The sequence below is a fragment of the Equus quagga genome, chromosome 10, assembly GCF_021613505.1.
Source record: "Equus quagga isolate Etosha38 chromosome 10, UCLA_HA_Equagga_1.0, whole genome shotgun sequence".
Lineage (NCBI taxonomy): Eukaryota > Metazoa > Chordata > Mammalia > Perissodactyla > Equidae > Equus > Equus quagga.
Window position 1 is genome coordinate 89345390 of NC_060276.1, and position 20801 is coordinate 89366190.

General features: G+C 41.9%; 1 protein-coding gene across 2 annotated transcripts; it reads right to left on the bottom strand.

The window, feature by feature from the left end:
- Window positions 1-2000: 2000 nt before the first annotated feature.
- Window positions 2001-17234, bottom strand: DDX3X (DEAD-box helicase 3 X-linked). 2 transcript variants are annotated; one of them, XM_046673026.1, is made up of 17 exons: window positions 17052-17234; window positions 14058-14115; window positions 12492-12539; window positions 10507-10639; window positions 9381-9539; window positions 9198-9297; window positions 8636-8771; window positions 7616-7701; window positions 7319-7417; window positions 7053-7213; window positions 6484-6628; window positions 6258-6402; window positions 5879-6060; window positions 5674-5791; window positions 5237-5390; window positions 4776-4912; window positions 2001-4572 (listed from the first exon to the last, which is right to left on the bottom strand). In XM_046673026.1, the coding sequence occupies exons 1-17, from the start codon at window positions 17094-17096 to the stop codon at window positions 4493-4495; spliced, it is 1986 nt and encodes a 661-aa protein (XP_046528982.1). In that variant the 5' UTR covers window positions 17097-17234; the 3' UTR covers window positions 2001-4492. The 2 variants fall into 2 exon arrangements, with proteins under 2 accessions (XP_046528982.1, XP_046528981.1); XM_046673025.1 differs by having other exon boundaries at window positions 4776-4915; window positions 17052-17221.
- Between the last annotated feature and the right edge of the window lie 3567 nt (window positions 17235-20801).

Below are 20801 nucleotides of genomic sequence, written 5' to 3' on the forward strand. Positions count from 1 at the left end.
CTGTGTCAAAATAATCTCATTTCCAGAATTATTCTAAAGACAACTCAGACGACTCAGACAATTCAGACAGAGGGCAGGAAAACTCAGAAAAAAAGAATCAACGATGAAAATGAGGAAAGAAATGGAAAATAGTCACTATGGAGAGCAAAGCCACAATAGAAACAACAGAGACTAAACATGCTGAAAAGTAGATCATAAACTGACCAGAGAACAAGACATTAAGCAAAACAAGTTTAAACATACCCAGAACCGTGTACGAGAACAGAACGGAAGAGAAAAAGCCCCCCAAACCAGATAGTCTTCAACCTTTCAAAGTCTTGTAACTGCAGTGAATGAAACCTCTGCATTCCAGTAGAGGCGGGTAAGACCACTGTCAACACTCGGAAATCTTAGTTACTGAGCTTCAAAGAGCAAGCCTGTGACCATGCAACCAGGTCACTTAAGAGTATACGACAAGATAAAAAGCCACCCCAAATAGACAAAAAATTCATATTGAGTATAAAGACGCTGGACAGTTTCAAACATGCTATGTCATTTTTGAAAAAAGTTATCTAGTGTTGAAATTCAGCTGAGATGGGAAAAATGAAGCCAGGAAACACTTTAACAGTGGGGGAGAGTGACAACAGCCTTTAAGTATGTATTTAACTATATCATTTAACTACAGAAATATTGTAAATAAATTTAGGATATCATAATCTTAATTCTGCTGGACTAGAAATCATCTCAATTGAGAATTTAGGCAGCCCCCACCCCCACCGGCTATCTCAGGTGTTCGTTCACATTTCTCATCATTTACATAAAAGGGACCTTGAACCATCCTTAGAATCAAATTTCAATCTTTCTGAACCACCTTCAGCCATTGACCTTCAGTCTATTCTACCATCACCTCTTTTCCCCTTATCTTGACTAAACAGGCTCAACTACCTTCCTCCTTATCTCCACAATCAATACAGCATCTTTGCTTCAGAATCCTGCCCTAAACACTTTGGCTTGCTGCTTTGAGATCATGACTAACTCTGAAACTAACTGTCTGGAACCAAGTGTTTCTTTACAATGCAGAAATTTTTCTTAATCATACTGCAAACCTAGGACTCAAAGTGAAACAAAAGCTGAACATGCATACTTTCATTAGGTAGAACTCTACCCAGTTGCCAACATTCGACCATTTTTGACCCTAGAGCCGTCGTTTCATATGGTTCAACTTAATTTCCTATTAGTTCTTATCTGTTCAGCTATTGCTCTCATACCGTCTCCTGTTAATTGGTAGCAGCTGCCAGCAGCAATGTGTGGTGTCAGCAAATAAAACTGAAGGTATGGAGAGGGAGTGCCCATGCCATCTCTCATCATCTTGACCCCAAATACTTTTTTCACTCAGGAATATTTGCTCTGAGCTCACATCCATCACCAATTTTTTTTCTGCTTGAGGAAGACTAGCCCTGAGCTAACATCTGTGCCCATCTTCCTCTACTTTGTATGTGGGTCGCTGCCACAGCATGGCTTGATGAAGATCTGTGCCCAGGATCCGAACCCACCAACCTGGGCTGCCCAAGGAGAGCATGCGGAACTTTAAACACTCGGCCACGGGAATGGCCCCCCTAAGTAAGTTCTGCTCCCTAAACGCTTACCATCACTTGTTGGATTACCAATACATTTGACTTTTACCCAATTCATTCTGCCACTGTTCAAAACAGATTCCCACCTATTAAAGGGCTTAAAGTACAACCAATTTGTTATACATGCTGTACATCAATAAGGACACCTTTTAGATTCCCATCTATTACAAAAATCCGTTCGTCAGTGTATTCCAAACTAACATCTTCATCCTTTATTACAAATACTTATGGAACCAGAACAATTTTGTCTTCAAGAGGCATCTCAAAATTAGCACCTGACACCAACCAAAAAAAAAAAAAAATACACATTACAATTTTTCAGGCAAGAGCACAACTTTATTTTCACCTCTAATAATAAACCACAATTGACAACAACAAAGGAGACTGTGCAGTTCAACTTTTTATTTTAATAAAATCAGAATATGCACAGCACATGCAGTGCTAGCATCTAAACTAATACAATAAGCAATTACTAAAGCTACAGTGACTTGAGGTTCAATCTTTACATTCAGCAAGTTTAAATCCATTCTTATGTGATTTTTGAAACCTTAATTATTAACTGAAAATATTGCTTGCTGATAAAACTTGCTCAAATGCTATCGCTGAATGTACAAGTCACTGATTATGCCAATACAACAAAGATAACCACATGTTTGAGGATTGCAATGTGCCAGACATTCACTGAAAAAAAAAATACACACAACTAAACAAAACTCACGCAACAAACATCTGAGAATCTGGACACTTCATATCAGTGTTTTGAAGTGTTTCATTAATATCTTAAGACAAGTGTATCAAAACCTTGGCATGATTTAATTTAAAGTCGCCAATTTTGTTTTTACTAACATCAGAAAGTTATGGCTACACTGCCAATGCCGGGTCTGCTTAATTTGACTTAAGAGTTTAATATGACTTAACATTAAAAGCTCACACTACCCCGAAATATATAATTTCACGCATACGGTGACATTCAACATTCAAGTGCCAGTGTTTTTGTACTGTCTTTTGGTCAAGTTTCTTTAAACTTTCAAAGAATCACTTTTAGGCTTACAAAAATAAATATTTGTCAAAATGTTCAATAAATATTACATAAAACTAGCAGCAAAAAGTATCTAGAAATCTGTCGTGTGCAAATAGTTTTCTTCCCAACTATCATTCCCATGGTCCCAAATAAATTTTAGAATCTAGTCCCATCCCCTTCCTAGACAAGCTGCGTTCAACAATCTCCAAGAGACAAAATAAGATTGGAAGTTTAAGGACACGCACACAAGACATATATATAAAATTCTCTGAATGTGCAATAAAAGAAGTACTTTGTAAAAAGTTATGGGCAAAATGTACAAGGGCCTAAACCTAGACTAATTGAAATAGCACCATAACAAATGACCTCAATACTGTCAAGTGCACCTACTTAATAAAAGTTTTAGAACAAGGCACAATACACTTGAAAATCTATTGCACTTTAGGAAATTTTTGCCATCTTCCTATGCCACTGTAAAAAGATTGAGCGTTTTGATCACCGCATTCTGGCCACAAAATTAGCACAGAATTCAAAGTGGCAGAGGCATTTTAGTGGTGGACAATGCTCATCTTTGGCCAGATTTAGCATAAACAGACTATAAATACAATGGAAACCTATGCAACTAAAACTGACTAAAACTGCACTGTATAGCAGAATTGACACCTTGTGCAGTTATGTACATATTTCCAACCTGTGTGATCTCAAAGATTTCAGTTTGTTACTCTTCTGGAGCCATTTTACAAAGTCTATAGTAAGCCAGTCTAACATCTCAACGCAGCTTGAACAGAGTAATGTGAATCGGCATTTAAAAGAAAGCCTGCTGCATTAATTCTTCCTGTTCATACCCTCTTGACCAAAAAACATCAACACTAGCATGCGTTATTAGACCAAAAATCATCCAGGGCCCCGATGAGGGCTGGTCATTGCTGTGGTCAGCCATTCTACCATTTCAATTTCATTTATGGCAGGCATTTAAAAAGTCTAAGTAGATGAATTCTCCTAAAAACCTATTTCAAGTTATCAGACCTTTAAACTTTCCCTGTAGTATGCCCACATTTGGCTAGCTCATAATTATGATCTGCCTAAACATTGAAAGAGGAATTGCTGTATTTACTTGCATTAACTTTGAAAACAGTGCTTTGAATGTATGCATGTATTCATACATCACCTCATCATGACTGGAATGGCTTGTTTAAAGACTATCAGGTTCTAAATACCTATCCAGGATAGAGTGAGCAAATCAGAACTTTAACTTAATACAGTTTGCCACATTAGAAACTAATTCCATTGATATGCTTCAAGACGTTTGTTGTTTGTTTTCCCCCGATCTGCAAGTATCAAAAAGCCCTAATGCAGGCTACCGCATAAGTTTTTTCCTTATAATATTTATGGATGAATCGATGATTCCTGTTAAGTTGTATCACACCTGTGTGCCAAGGTTTGATTTTAGCCCAAGTTCAGTAAATTTATTTTGTCAAAACAATTGATATCTTGAGCATTACTGAGCCAACAGGACATCAAAATAAAAAGTTGTCTAAAGTTAAAGGCACAGTACATTAACAAACAAATGATCCTCAGTCACAAAATTAGAAATGCAGTTTGGGATGGGGGCCGGCGGGAGGGGAGTTAATCCAAACTACAGCAATGAAGTCTTCAAACCACCTTCCGAACAGGGCTGCTGATTGTTCCTCTCATCTCTTCGTGTGACCTTGAGCTCCCTTAAAAAAAAAATTTCAGTGGAGAATCACAGCTGGTAATGTACTGCGAGTTCTTGAAGCTACACAAGGTATAGTCTGGCTAAGTTACATGTGGTTTCCATATTAGCTTGTTTGGCAGGGTGACCTACTGCAAAGCAGGTTCAGTTACCCCACCAGTCAACCCCCTGGGAGTTATAATTTCCTCCATATCCATCACTGTTGTAAAAGCCTCCATAGCCACCTAACGAGAGATTAAAAAGAGAGAGAGAAATTAATTAAGTCGCCCTTTGGTTAAATACAATCTTTAAGTACTCTGACATAAAATTACAAAAACCAAGCTATACGGTCAAACCTCCCCGATGCATTTACTTATGCTTTGAAAAAAAATACCAACTCAAAGCAGAAAACCCTTGCCAAAGATAAGAGGTTAAAAATTAACATTACCTCCACCAAATCCTCTGCTGCTGCCATGGCCACCTCCACCACTGCGGCTGCTGCTTGCGCGGCTGCTGCTGAAGCTGGAACTGCTGGCACCACTACTTTGTCGATAGTCTCTGGCACCAAATCCTCCGCTGAATCTACTGCTGTGAGGATAAAATGCGTGTTGGTTCACATGAAGATAAACAGTTGGCTAAATAACCCAATTCTTATTAATACTTCCCAATGATCAACTTCTCATTTTTCAATACAAACAATTCCCCATCCAGTCCTATTTTCCCTAACAGTGACTTTAAAGGCCTTAGCTGTGAAAGGCTGACACTAACTTAGCATCACCCTTTCTAATAACACCCCTTACCCAAAGGATCTAGGCAGCCTAAAAAAACTCAGCTTGTTAAACTAATACCTGAAAAGTTAACCTTGGACATAGCACCCATCACCCTCATTATATACCATCTGTACCTCACCTCTTAGATCGTCCACGACTGCTACCCTTGTAGTGGTGTTCATAAGCCATGTTTTCTAACCAAGATGGCACTTCTTGCTTAGCTTCAACAAGAAGATCCAACAAATCCTTGGTAATATTTATGTTCCTCTCATTAAAGAATGAGGTGGCAAGACCTAGAATAGTTCCAAAAAGTACATAAGGTCTTCTATAAAGCAGCCAAGTATTCTTACTTTCCTATGTAGAATACTAAAAACAAAGATTACAATTTGCTAATTAACCAACTCAAAGTTCTGTGAACAAAACCTTACTTTTCTGTCACTTCTATTGCTAAGCTATATTTTAACTGCATTCCTTGGAAATCGGAGTTCTTATATTTAAGATCCTGAAAAGTTCTTTGCTGCATGCATCACACTGAAAAACAAAAACCACCAGACCAGCAAGTAACCAAACCCTTACCAAGGTTTCCTACACGTCCTGTACGGCCAATGCGATGTACATATTCTTCAATATCACTTGGTAAGTCAAAATTGATAACATGTTTCACATTTGAAATGTCCAGTCCTCTTGCTGCTACCTGGAAAATAACTTTCGTTATACATGGCCCAGTAAAAGCCAAGAGTTGAACATGCTGAACTTAAAAACAAGATTATATTATACATACTGCTGTAGCCACTAGAATTGGGCTTTTTCCTGAGCGGAATTGGTGAAGGGCCTCCTCTCTGTCTCTCTGAGATCGGTCTCCATGGATACTGGTACAAGCATATCCTTCATGGTATAAGAAATCCTCCAGAGAATCTGCACCCTTTTTGGTCTCCACAAACACTAAGGTCAGTGAATCCTTGCCTGAATTCGAAAAATTACAAGGTTTTAAAATGACTTAGTTCTCTTTGCACTTAGTAAACATGCAAATAGAGGCAATTAAATAGACTTGTTTTAACAGTGTTTTGAATGGGGAGGGAAAGCAATAAAGGTGATCCAAATGAATTCTCATTACCTAAGCCACCAGACCAGAGTGATGCTCAAGTTATTTGTCATTTTACCTGTTGCATTTAGAAGGTCAAGCAGAAATGACCGTTTGTCTGACTCTTCCACCCAAACTACTTTCTGTGTGATATTCTCAGAGGTAGAGCCAACTCTTCCTACGGCCAAAAAGATGTATTCATCCAAGAAATCACGAGCAAGCATCTAAACGAAAACAAATTGTTTAATTATCTACTGACATCAACAAATTCCTAAGTGAATTAAATTTGCAGCATCAAACAATACCTGTATTTCCTTAGGGAAAGTAGCACTAAACATCATAGTGTGGCGAACTCCCTTTGGTGGCATAGTATCTTGTTCAACTATTCTACGTATCTGAGGTTCAAACCCCATATCCAACATCCGATCAGCTTCATCTAACACCAAGTATCTGCCGTGAAAAAAATTCAGTTTAGAATTTGAGAAGAAAAGATAGTTTTAGCACAGCTGTTATCTAGCAAGTACAATTACATAGTCATTCAGGTAGTTAAATTCTTCACACCACAGGATTTGACCTTCATAAATGAGACAGTGCATGATTTTTCCACTAGATAAATCAGCCAAGATCACACAGCCAAATCAGCTCTTACTACTTGACTCTGTCCCACAGTCTGTGCATTCTCAGCCTCTACTAAAATGTCACTGATTTTTCAACATTAACATTACAATGAGAAAACTTTTTGTAAAAGTTAGGAGACTAAAATAAATCACTTCTCAATCTTAAAATTTAAACAATGCTAATAAGTACCATAAAACTAATGGCTACTAATTAAAAAACTTGATGTTGCATTTCAAACACTTAAAAATGAACATACTTGCAGAAGTCTAATCCAATCTTTCCCCTCTCCATCATATCCACTAGACGTCCTGGAGTGGCTACTAGCAGGTGGCATCCACGTTCTAAGTCTCGAATTTGCTGACCGATATCAGCACCACCATAAACCACGCAAGGACGAACTCTAGATCGGTATGAAAACTATAAGCAGAGAAGCTGTATCAACTTCAAGGCGAAGATTTTCACAAGGTCATAAAATATTTCATTAGAATCAAAAAGACAATCATCACTAAAATGCATACTTACTTTCCTGGCTTCCTCATAGATCTGTACTGCCAGTTCTCTAGTTGGTGCTAATACCAAGGAGATTGGGTATTGTTTGCGGCGCCCATACCTTCCATTTTCCTAAGAAATAATTTATAAGTTAAACTCTTAACGTTGCTTTTCAAAGGTTCATTACAACATAATTCCCTCCTGTAATTTACAGATTATACTTGAAAACTTTTTCATTAAATAGACTGAAGTCTTACTGTCATTCAGACAGCTCTCTCAACTACCTACAAAGCTCTACAATAATTTCCCACTTTTTAAAGAAATATTTACCTTCATGGCCCTCAAAGCCTCGCCTGGACCATCTGAATAAATCTGACTCAAGATGGGCAAGAGAAATGCTGCAGTTTTTCCAGACCCTGTTTTAAGAGAAAGCATATTTACTCAACCACAGAAAAATCTACTTAGGCCCAGTCCATTTATCTTTGTAAATAAAGCTCTAATGGAATATAGCCATATCCAATAATACTGTCTATGGCTGCCTTCACACTACAATAGCAGAGCTGAGGAGTTGGAAGAGACCACATGGCCCACAAACACCAAAAATGTTTACTTTGTTCCTTTACAAAAAAAGGTATACCAAACTCTGATCAGTAACAACGCAGTATTCATTTGTTTGCATTTTGTTTTTATAAAAAGAGCAGGAATTGTGCCTCAAAAGTTTTGTCAGTTTCAATGTCTAACACTTCCTTATAGGTTCTGTATATACTGATAGTGTATAAAGGATGACACTCTCACTCTTCCATAGGGAAGAAAAGGTACCAAATGATTCACATGCTATGTATTTACAATGGAGGTAATTCTGCCATCCTCGTTCCCCCTGGTCAACCTCAGATATAGTGAAGCTTGTACTCAATTCAGAGGCTATAACTACGCCCATTTCTGAAAGATGGGAGGTGCTACTTTACGCAGGAGGCACCTTTCCCTTGACTACATTCCTTTGGATCACAGGCTATTCCCTAATCTCATCCTTCTTACACCAGATACAAGGATATTATGGCACCAACATTCCCAACCCTGCAATCACAATCATCTAGCCCTGGTGCAGCGGTATCAGCTTAATGGCTTTCTATAGGCTACTCCAAGATGCCCTAAGGAAACACCAGAAGTAGCACAGGATCCAAAGGTCTACGACAAAGAGACAGCACCCAGCTACTCCTTCCCTCTATCAAAGTATACCAGTCAGGCCGCATACAGGACTCAAGCTTCCCCGTGACACTTACACAAGTTTTATGAGAACAAGCCCAGTTAAGGTGTTCTTGACAATTTTTTACTTTTATCAAGTGAGCTTACCTGTTTGGGCACAAGCCATCAAGTCTCTTTTCTCTTTGATAATAGGAATAGCATGCTTTTGCACTGGAGTTGGGCGAGTATAACGAGTAAGCTCAATGTTTCCCATAATAATTTCTCCCATCTCAACATCACTGAACTGTCAAGAAATTCAAGTGTTAAATAGTTAGAAATGCTATCTGGAGCCATTTTTGTTTAATACTAACACAACAGAAAAAAACAACTAAGAGCCAATTTGTACTTTAGTTTACAGTTGCTTTAAGTAAAAATTGTGTTGTATTTTGAGAAAAACCAACCCCCTAGGCGTAATCTGCATGAAAGAAGTTTTAGGTTCCTCCTATGTTTAACCCATTTTCTATTTTGAATTATTAATAATGAGGACACTGAACTCAATCTCTCCTTTCCCACAAATCAATGAGGTGGGTTTTTAAAGTAACTTTAAACAATTGTTAAAATAGAGTAGGCATGGTCTATATGTACCTTTAGGAATCCCACCTTGTATTCACATGCTGTGTAAACATCTTCACTTTCCCTATGTCTTAAAAGATCAAGCAAAAATGCTTACACTTTCAATGTGGGGAGGACAGTTGTTGCCTGTTGCCTCAACTGGAATGTCATCATACTTCTCAAAGTTAATCCCAGTGTTGCCTCCAGAAAAGAGTTCCCTAAAATCAGAAGATTGTTACGTTTACTTCTTATACTAGCTAATAAGGCTTCATCACAATTAACAAACATTTGAAAAACTTACTGTTCCAAGCGTTCACTTGGTGGGAGTGGTTTTGACCAATCATCTTCATCTGATTTGTCACACCAGCGACTATTTCCACCACGTTCATATTTGCCAAAGCCACTTCTGTCACCACGGCTGCCAATGCCGTCATAGTCACTCCGTCCACGATCATCAAACCTGCACAGCACACCCAATTAATCAGAATCCTATCATTTAACCATTATCAGATTCCTACCACTACTCTAAAAACTGTACCTGGAGAGAAGTTGAATTATTCATTATGGCTAACTTCGAGGATGTCAACAGTCCAGTTCTGGCTTTCTCTTACTTGACAAATAAGGCCCTCTAATTAACCAGATGGTATATATCATTTATATAACTTTATTTCCTAAAACAGCATCCTTTATTTCTATACAATTATACAGCCTACACAGGCCTCATACATGCCAAAAGAATCAAGTCTAATATATTTGAAATCAGCAGATAACTTACACCCTGTATTTAAAGTTTTCTTCCAAATATATTTAGTGGTAGGGAAAAGGAGAAAATAGCACACCAAATATCAATTGTCCCAGTTATACTAGGGTATCATTTAAAGGACAATTCACCTGTGTGACAGACTTTGGATAAAAGGTAGAAAATAATCCTTACCTGAATTAAGATGTTTTTAGAGTTTTAGGCCTGTTTGCGAAAAATCAGGACACACAGGACTAACCACAGCTATTAGGCGCATGAGGTCAGTTCACCACACTTGTGTAATCAAAAATATAAGGCGTTTAAAAATTGTCATATAGAATACCCAGAAAAATCTCAACCAAATTAGGCCATTCACTAGATAAACTACTCTTTTAAATAGAATATATAAATCTAGAGAAATATAAAAATAATCGATTTCATTAAGCCAAAAGGGACATTCTTATCCTCATCTAATTTCCATATAACAAGTTCAATTTAGTAAAGACCTCTTACAGCTAAGAAAATGATTAAACAGACATAATGCTTAACACTGAAATAGGCAGTCCATTAAGGGAAAAAAATTACCAAGTTTAATGATCAGAGTACAAGGATGAGGACTTAACAAATTAAAGACCGTTCATAAATTGCTATATTGTACACACACCTAAGAGGATAAGAAATCACTTACCTTCCCCTTGATCCACTTCCACGATCACTGAAGAAACTAGACTTCCCTCTTGAATCACTACGAGATCCAAAACTGCTGTATGCATCCTTATCCTTACTAGAACTCCAACCTGAACTGTCTTTATCGTAGAATCCTTCAATAAAAAAAAGCACAAACCCATTTTATTGTATTAGAAATTGACAATATCTTAACATCACTCCTGCGTTTCTGAATTTGAAGCCCTCCACTCACTTTTATCTTCTCTCTATGGACTGGAGGGGTAATGGAAGTATTTCCATCATGGCACTATTAGAGAATGTTTAGAGCTAGTTTATATCAGTACACAAGGTATTTTTATACCTTTAATTCTCTCCACTAAAACCAAGCAATCTGACAGTCTAACAATATTCTGAATGAATACCACTTCTAAAAGGTCAATAACTTTGCCCATAACACAATAATTATGGTTGTTGTTATATGACCCTCATCATAGTTTTATTTCCATTCTTTTTTAGGTGTGAATGAGTTCACTAGGAAACAGTTATCATCATTTCAATATTTCTTAGAGGCGATATTCATTTAAAACATTAAGAGTGACAAATTACTTGCTTTAATACAGTATTTTTCAGTTTCAACAGCAAAAAGGGTAAGAACAGTGGTGCTCTGTTCACATGAAATACGTACTGTCAGATGAGATCAGGAATATCTAGAAAAAAAGGAAAATCCTCATCCCTATGCACTCTTAGTGTGGATAGGTTCCTACCCATAAACATTCAGCAAAAGAGGATGACCAAGATGTAAATTAGCCCATCAGGCAGAGGGTTTAACTAGCTTGAAGGACACTTTATTAGACAGACAGAAATGCTGGAGTTAATTTAAGTTACTCCCCTTCTGTCTTATGCCTCTAAATATTAGCCAGCCAGGTGATCAACAGCCTTAGCTGGCAATAAAGAGCTGAGTAAGATTTCTAAGACGTCTTTCAGCTCTAAAACCTCTGATCCATACTGCCTCTCCCTGTGATTCCTGTCCCTGCAACAAAAGGAAAAAGCACTAAATATACATGGGGGTCAATTCCAGCTAGTACATTCTAAGGAATCATGAGAACACTCATGGTGATAAAGACAAACTGCAGTAACTGAAAAGAATGATATAGTAACTAAGTGAGCTGATAGAAACAATGCAGATTTTATATCCACGTACTGCCAGTGACAGTGAAGCTAATTTAACAGAGAGGAATGACAGCAAACCATGTGCTCCTGCGGACTCTCTCCTTCGCCACACTTCCAATTCTGCTGCCTTCATGCCAGCATCTTCCCTCTTCTTGACCTTTAAACATTATTCCTGACCTTCCCTTTTCCTCCAAATCCCAGATCACCTATTTTACGGAATATTCAGCTCCCAAACAGTTGTCTCATAATTTGAAACATCTACTAGTTTTCTATCACTACATTACAAACTAAAAGGGAAAAGACCAAAAAAAAAAAAAAAAAAAGTGATACATTTTAAACAAAACCTTTCAAATGAGGCAGTTAAGGCAGGGAGATGAAAGCAGAGAATCACTCCCAACTTACTGGGAGTGTGCTCAATGCTGTAACCTGTTAACTACCCTGCAATAACCCTATCTTTGTTTTGGCAGCTCTGCAGGACAGAAATAACGGGGCTGTTATCACCATGCAGTCTGGCTTACATAGTAGGGCGCCCACTCACCTTTTTCAAATTGAAATCATGCTGTGAATGACTACAAACACAGAGTAAGTACAAGGATAGTGAAGTTGTACAAAAGCACGCCCCTGGTCCCAGCAGAGTCTGACAGAAGAAATGCAGAATTCTAAACTGGGTGACATCAGATGAGTTTTTCTAAAGGGATTAAATCCTAATACTTAAACCAGTTCTGACAGAAGCAGAGGAGAGCAAAATGTTTACAGACTCCCCAAGGTGCATTTTCCCTAGGCTCCAACTTTTAAACACAACAAGAATTAGGCCTACAAATTGCTCAAAGGACTTACCTTTAGTAGCTTCTCTGTTCCTTAAGTGAGGAGGAATATAACGCCCTTCTAAAAGAAATAATATAAAAGTAAATGCCAAAAACCTTCAAGTTAAAATTTCTTACCAAAATTTGTGCTATTAAAAAAAATGGTCCTGGAAAAAAAGATTTTTTAATCTCTAGCCTTCCAGTTTGACTACTTACTTAGAAACTGAAAGGGGGGAAAACACTTTTCTTTTAAATGGGTCACTGCTTTATAAGAGAACCTGAAAAGGGGGGGAGGACAAGTTTGGCAAACAAAAATTTAACTTGGAACCTAACAGCTGATAATCCACAAATACATACGTTTAACTTGCCACTAGCGGTTAATTTAACACAATTTTTTTAAAGGCCTGTTACGATTCCAGAGAACGAACGGTCATAAACAAAACAGTTACAACATGACTATAACTATAAAAACCTAAAAGACTACTATGTAATAAATCATGCAATTGGCCACTAAGAGGCTTTTTTGTTTCTTTAAGTTCCAAAACATACAACATCTATGGAAAAGCTGCAGAGAGGAAATGATTTTAAGGAACTGGAGTTTTAACTAGGGGCTTGCTGACTTTAAGGAGACTCAACTGTTGTTGTGTATGCAGGCAAGAATATAGCCTAGACAATGAAGGAGAAGCAAAAGCAACTAATGTATATCCACCAGTTAAAGCGAAGTCCACTTGCTTTTAACTTTTCTTTCTCACTTCTGGGGTGAATTAAATACGAAAGATTCTTATAGGATGATCAATTCTTAAAAGATTCTTAGCATGGCAAATATGATGAAATTTAACACAGAAACCAAGTAACTTTGTGCCCAGTGAGACCCTTCTTCCCGAACAATGAGGACACGTGCTTTGCTAAGTAACACACAGTGGTTGAAGAAACAACGCTTTCAGACCCTACAGCCCATACCCATTTCTTTTCAACTGTTAATAGGTAGGAAGAGACCCGAGCTGAGGCAGGTCTATTGCCAAATAATAAACCATCAAGATCCCCCACACCTTAAAACTAAGCTCTAATGAGTCTCAAAAAAAACCTCTGAAAAAAGTTAAAATGAAATAAAACTTTTCTATCTACCTTCTTTTCAAAACAATGATACGATTCAGCACTTAAAATCCTAACCAGCCCCCAAGATTCAGTATAGCCTTGTTTCCCATGTTCTTCCCAGGAAAAGGCAGCTGTAAGCTGATGAAAGTGAATGTTCCTTTTACTGAGCTTAATTCTGAAAGATTCACTCTAACAGGGATACACACATCCCCAGCACCTCCAAACGGGGCTCAGGATTCATAATGGACATAATCAAACTCTTCTAAAATATAGTTTGTGTGTGACATAAGGTTCTTTTTAGTGACTGTTTTTACTCAAGAAAACTAGCCCCTTTTATTACCAAAAAGTCACAACACTTTAGAGTGGTCACTAAGTACTACATAACACTGCCTACATAATTCTTCACACAGTAAAAATTAAAGGGGAAATTCTTAAACTTTAAGTCCAACAAAATATTGATATTAAAGCTCTAATATGCAACAAATCCATAAAATGTTTTACTTACTGCTGGCTGTACTTCCTCCACTCTGATTATCTGAAGAGTTCAGGTCTAGGCCAGCAAACTAGAAGAGAATTAAACGGTTAGCAGCCTGTGTGCTGAAATATCACGCTGAAAAAAAACTAGGCCTGCCGCTAGCCTTCACTAGCACTAGCTGGCTGCCCTGGCCTCGCGGGGCTGATGTGAAACTCTTAATGAGAATGTGACTAAGAATGTGCATTGAAGACTATGAAGTTCTAAGCAAATGCAAAATAGCCCTACTGTATATACTGCAGAAGGCAGTAGACCAAGATGCTGGTGCTAGCCAGTGGAAACCAAGTCCAAATTTAAGTGGCTCATTGAAAATGAATTTTCCCTGCAACATTTTCCATAGTAAAAGCTCAAGAAATTAAATTATCTTATAATGTCAAATGATTCATTCTAGCTCCAACCATATTTGACAAATGTTTCCAATACCACCAACTTTCTACTTGCAATCATTTTAAACCTACAAAGCACACCTGAAAAGATGTCAAAACAAAATTTTAATTGACCATTTCTTAGTTCTTTTACCCCTAAATATTGTACAAGTATTTTTAATTAGGGTAGCACTAACAACAATATATCTACCATTTACTAAGCACTATCAAGCACAACCTGTGAAGTAGGTACTTATTTTCTCTCCCGTTTTCAGGATCGAGGTAATTTCAAGAGACTTTGGACACGAATGGCATTCAATGCTCTTAAGGAGTAGGGCATTTTACTGCCTTTCACCTCTATTTCTACATATCCCCTTACACCGGTAGCTCAAAGCCTCAACATTCTACAAAAAGGCGTATCTTCGCCGAATTCTGTAACGACTAAGAAACTACCTACAAGCAATAAGAGGGAAAAAACCACACGAGCCCAAACAAATATTTTAAAAGCCACAAAAGCCAAAGTCTCACAGTACTGTTGCTACCTGTCTGCAAAGGTGATATGCTATACCCTAACATAAGTTGTCTGTTAAAAGACGATGCCGTCAAATTACAAGCGTCATCAATGGAGTCACTGAAAAGTGGAAGATACAAAATCTTAAAAAAAAAAAAAGAAAGAAAGAAAATGAGTACGTTAAGACTTTTAAGCACCCCGTTTCCAGAATTTCTATTAGCAAAAAGGCTGCCATGTTTTCTCTCTGCACTAGTTATCCCAACAGACCGATACTTTAAAGCACAATACGAACAAAAACTTCCTGCACTTGTTACTAGTTTTGTTATTAATCTTACACTTGGCAACATGAACTAAAAAGCAACTTTAAACGCTAAACTATTAGGATTACGTCGTCTCGATTTTCTCAGTGGTGTGAATTTGCTTCCTGCTTAATTCTAACGACTCCACATTTTTTTCCGAATTACATCGACTACACATTTCAAGGTTCATTCCAGCCTAGAATCTTAAAAACGGCACCATCTATATGAAAAATGTTAAAACTGGGGACAGTCTGTGCTCTTAATATCAGATTTTCTATGTGACCCATTCAAAATATGACGTGTCAGCAATTTGGAGGATTTAATGTAACCGATTCATTAGTGGGAAAAAACGCTTCCAAAGAAACAGATGGTTAAACGCCTAAAAATACATTACACGACCACATTAAAATCTACTCTCACTTAATCTGTGTCACTAGACTTCATTTCAGGATTATTCTGGAGTTCCTGGTACGGAGAAGTTTACTTAAAGGCTCCAAACATCCATTGAAGAGCTTATCTGAGGCGTGGTGTCACTGTTGCAAAAGGTCGCAGACTTCCTGCCACCCAGAGGCCCTCATCTCTCAGTTCTCACGTCCTCCTCTCCTCTCCCCCCAAACCCTTAGAAGAGGGAATTTCGGATAAGACGACAGATCCGGAAGCCTCTTCAAAATGTTACGCTACAGGCAGCAACAAGTCAACAGCAAAACTGTTTATTTTCACCCAAGCCACATTCCACGTATTTCTCTGGCCGGTTCCTAGCTCAAACGTCACTAACACAAGGACACACATACAATCCGTGGTACCTCCCCAAACAACGCTTGGCCATCGGCTAAATCGCCACACAATTAGGGCAAGTAAGGAGAAAAGGACCGCTCCGGGTCCCTAACCTCCCCCCCCCCCCCCCCCCCCCCCCCCCCCCCCCCCACCCCTCTCCTCTGGAGCCCAACGCCACCGCGCACGCAGCGGCCCATTACTCCCTCCCCTCCCCCGCACTCCTCCCCGAATCTCCTGCGTCACAAAACTTTCCACTCCGGAAACGCGGCCTCGCTGGCCACCGGGCCGGGGCTGCGGAAACCGGGCCGGAGCGAAAAGGCCTGCGGAAGGAAGGCCGGGAGGAACACGATGCCCAATCCATCCTCCCTCCTAGGCCCTCGCCGGCCCGGGCCCGCTGGTCCGGCCTCTCCCGCTAGCGGGCCGCTGCGCCGCGCAGCCACCCAGCGCCACACAAAGGAGGCCGCCGCCATTACCCCGAGCGAAGGCCACCCCCTGCGCCGCCCCCCTCCCACATTCCAGGGTCGTGTTCCACCACCCGCTCGCACGCGCGCGCACACGACCACGCCGCCGGGGCTCCCGGACGGGCACCCGGGCCGCGCGCGCATCGAGGGCCAAAGCCCTCGAGACCGAGTCCCCATTCGCGCACCGCCGCGCCGCGTTCCCCCCACCCCCCACCCGTGGGTCACCATCAGTCAGGCTCGCGCGTGCGCGTCTCCGCGAGAGCGCGCGCACCCCCTCCCCCGCCGCCCGCCCGCGCACGCACACACAAAAGCCGCCATTGTGCTCGGCCCGGGGACAATACCGCGGGCCAAGCCGGGGCCCCGGGCAGAGCGACAGCCACAACCAGCACTTCTGCCACCTCCCCGTCCCTCCATAGCCCCGGGGCGTCGCCCCTCCCCAGCACGAGGTACCCAGGAAATGGAAACTAAGGGTGCTCGTTAGCGCTGCGCCATAAACCAGGTTAGGACAGGGAAGGGATTCATGCAGGAGCCACCTCAGGAAGCTCCTTGCCGCTCACCTGCTGGTCCAGCCCGAGCGCATTTTCCACCGCCACATGACTCATCCCTGAAGAGTACCGAGAACTCGGAGTCTTCCGCTGCTGAGCGAGTGTGCTGGGTTCACCGCGAAGGCCCTCTCACGGGAGAACTGCGGCTCTGGAGCGCTCGGCGCGGCCACGGGTCTAATATACCCACTCGAAAGACTGCTACGTCAGCACGTAAAACGTGCGCCCGCCCTCTCACACCCGCACTCCTCCCGCCGCTGCGACTTCTGCCTAGCTACTGCGCGCTCGTTTAGCCCTAACCTCGCGGGATTTCCCAGGCAGTCCCGTCCCTGGCTCATGGTCTCGCCTCGGAGTTCAGAGCACCAAACGCTGTCCTAGTTTGCTTGCGCTTCACTTCCCTTGTTCTCTGCTGTTCCCTAGCCTGTCTTGGAGTTCTCGAGATCTCGCGAGAACTCGTCGTTCCCCGCTTTCCCCCCAGCCAGGAGGCCTTAAAATTTAATCTGGGCCTCCTTCCCCTTTCTTCCCCTATACCCCTAGTTTTCGCTGCTCCTTCCTTTCGAGCGCGCGCTCTCTCTCTTCTTTTTTCTCAGCCGCCGGGGAGATGTCGTGAGATTTCTTTGAACTAATCAGCCCTCGCTCTTCCGCGCGCTGCCTCTTCGAAATCGGAGTTAGGCCAAAAGGAGCCCCAAACCGAGAGGACCGCGAGTCACGTGACCGCAGGTGTCGACCGCGGTGGCCATTTTGTGGAGCAGGAAACTGTGGCTTGAATAGAGTGTTCGGAAGTGGGGGGAGGATGGGGGAGAGGGGGAAGAGGAGGAGGAAGGAGGGCGGGCGGGTGACCGGGGTGGGGAGAGGGGGGAAGTGGACGCGAGCTGGCTGTGGGACGCTTTACAGCGCGGTTGCCTAGGCAGCGGGGGCGCCGCCTGGGAACGCAAGAGCCCCTCTTGTCCCCCCCCCCCCCCCCCCCGTGAGCGCGCCCCTGCTCGCGCGCCCCCGTCCCCGCGGTGAGGAAACAATGAGACAATCACGCGCAGAACTTGAGCCGGCGGTTGCGCACCCTCCCGGGACCCGGCCTTCTGCCGCAACTACGCCTGCATTAGGTCCCTAGTTTCCCCACACTGAGCGCCCAGTGGTCTCCACGCGGTGCTGCCTCCCCCAAAGCTAGGGGACCCTGGCTCTTCTAGGGAGTCGGGGGTGTTTGTGGCTGGGCGCAATCTTGGGCTGCCGAAGGAAGTGCTATGACATTACTGGCCTGGGGTCGGGGTGACCCTCAGGCCACTGCGGTGGATGGGGAATAGGAGGAAATGAATTTCTGCCGTCGGAGGAGCCCTTCTCGTGGCCCCCTCTTAAGCAAGCCACCTCTATTCCCAGCTTCAGTGCCACAGGCCCTTAAATAGAAGACAATGTGTTGATTAGCGGAGCCGTGGCTCTAAGCGAGCGGCCGCACTCACTTGGTTCTAATAAACACTTTTCCCCCTCTCTTCTGACCCTCAGCCTGACAGCGTTAAATAATACGCAGGGTTTTCCACCGTCCCCCAAAGGATCTTCTGCCAAAATTGAAATAGCTCGTTCTCATCACATAATTTACCACGTAATTGCTCTCCCTTCCCGATTTTTAAAATCGAAACTGAAATTCTAACGAGATAGGGAGATACTATAACACTTGTGTCCTGGGGCAAGTTGCTTAACTGCTTTAGGTTTCAATTTCCTCATCTATAAAAGGAGTCGGCGGGACTACATAATCCTGTAAAAGACCCAATTCCTTTTCATAACAACTATTTAGTAACGCCCCCGTTTAACCATAACGAAATCACAAATCGCAGATCGTATAACCTAAACCTAACAACGCACAATTTCACAGAACATGACCTAACGAATAAAAGCAAAATGGTTATAATAAAACAATGCATTTTAATGTGCATGCTCCCGTACAACGACACTGATGATAGATACCTGCCCGGCACAGTCACAAATGCAAACGGAAAAAGTATGTTTTCACAACTCAAGTACCGTGAGCATCCTTGCCACTGGTGACCGTATTTTCCAAAATGGTGAACTCTTGGTAATGTTTGAAACAAAACAGTACCATCTTCCTGCAATTGATAAAATAGTTACATTCCTAGAGAATTCAGTGTATATCGAAACTGGGCAAAAATACTTTTGTTTATATGGAAACTACTGTTAGTTCTAGGCTTATATCATGATGAACTAGTTTTTCACTTATGTGAGTGTCCAGCAGATCAATCCTCCGCTGTAGGGGACTGAACCTTGCCAGTCACTGAGAGGGACAACCAAAAACACAGATTTCCACAATGCTGCCCTGAGAATCATTAAGCTTAAGGATCATCAGGGTCCCTTTGAGCCCTGAGATGCCTGGATTCTCATCGGTGACGTGTGCTTTTGCTTCAGTTTCCTTTTCGTATCAACCACAGTAAACAAATTCAAAAGCTGTGCGTTCTGACAGTTCTAACTGCGTATAGCAACAATGGATGTACTGACTACCCTCATTCTGGGCTTTATTTTACTTCAGAGTAGAGCGGTGTACAAGGTACCGCCATGGGAGTACCTAAAAGAATTAAAATATACAGCAGTTTCCTATTTTCAATTAACCCCTGCTCTTAGGCACACTCAGTTCAAACCACCAGGGTGTTTCGTTAATATGTTATAATTGGAATATCAAATTGAAAGGAAGCAGGGAAACATACAAAGCTTTGTCTTCAAACACATTCACTCTGAAAAAGAATGTTGTGCGTACTTGAGGTAGCTAAATGAGCCAACTTTCACAGCATTCCAAAAGACTTTTCCATTAAGCAGTCATTTACATATCTTCTCCACATGGCAGTCATTTGCAAATTTTATTTGAAGTGACCTAAAAAGGGTTAGGAAAAGCTGAAATCAGGGAAACTTTTTTTGCATGCTCACTTTCTTACATTCCCAGGCATTGTTAAGTTGATCGCCCATGTTGAAGCAAATTCGCTGTTTGCACGACCGCCCACCCCCACCCCGCCTGGTCCCCACGCCATCCCCATCCCCGGAGGCACCTAAGCCGAGAAGAGCCTAGGAACTGCAGACCCTTGAACTGGCAGTTCAGATCCTTGCGCTACTGCTACAAGCTGTGTGACTGGGGGCAACTTACTTGGCTTCTCAGTGCCTCAGGTTCCTTGTCTGTAAAGTTAGAATAAAAATGGATTCTCCCGGGCTGGCCCGGTGGCGTAGTGGTTCTGTTTGCGCGCGCTCTGATTTGGTGGCCCGGGATTCGCAGGCCCGACCCCCGGGAGCGGACTTAGCACCGCTCCTCAAGCCACGCCGTGGAGGAAGATTGGCGCAGATGTTAGCTCAGCGACAATCTTCCTCACACACACTCACACACAAAAAATAGTTTCTGCCTCAAAAGGTGATTGGGATTCAAGGGCTCGTGGCATGAAAGTGCTTTGCAAGGAGTAAGATCTTAGCACACGGTGGATACATGTACATAGCCGCGTGTCTGTTTCCCCATTGTCTTGGCTCACCCGGCAGAATGCGTTGCTGTGGCGCTGGGCTCCCAGAGCACACTCACTGTTCAAGTCTCCACTCTAACGCTCACCGTGCTGTACGGCAGCTATGTGTGAGCCCACAGAGCAGAGGGAACTTGTCACACCCCAGGACTGCACAAGGTATGGCACATGGATGCCCGATAGATGTTTGATGCTGGGTGAATACGTTGTAATGTGGGGCATGTTAAGGGTCTAGATCCATTATTTTGCGTGCACAGATGGCTTAAAGCAA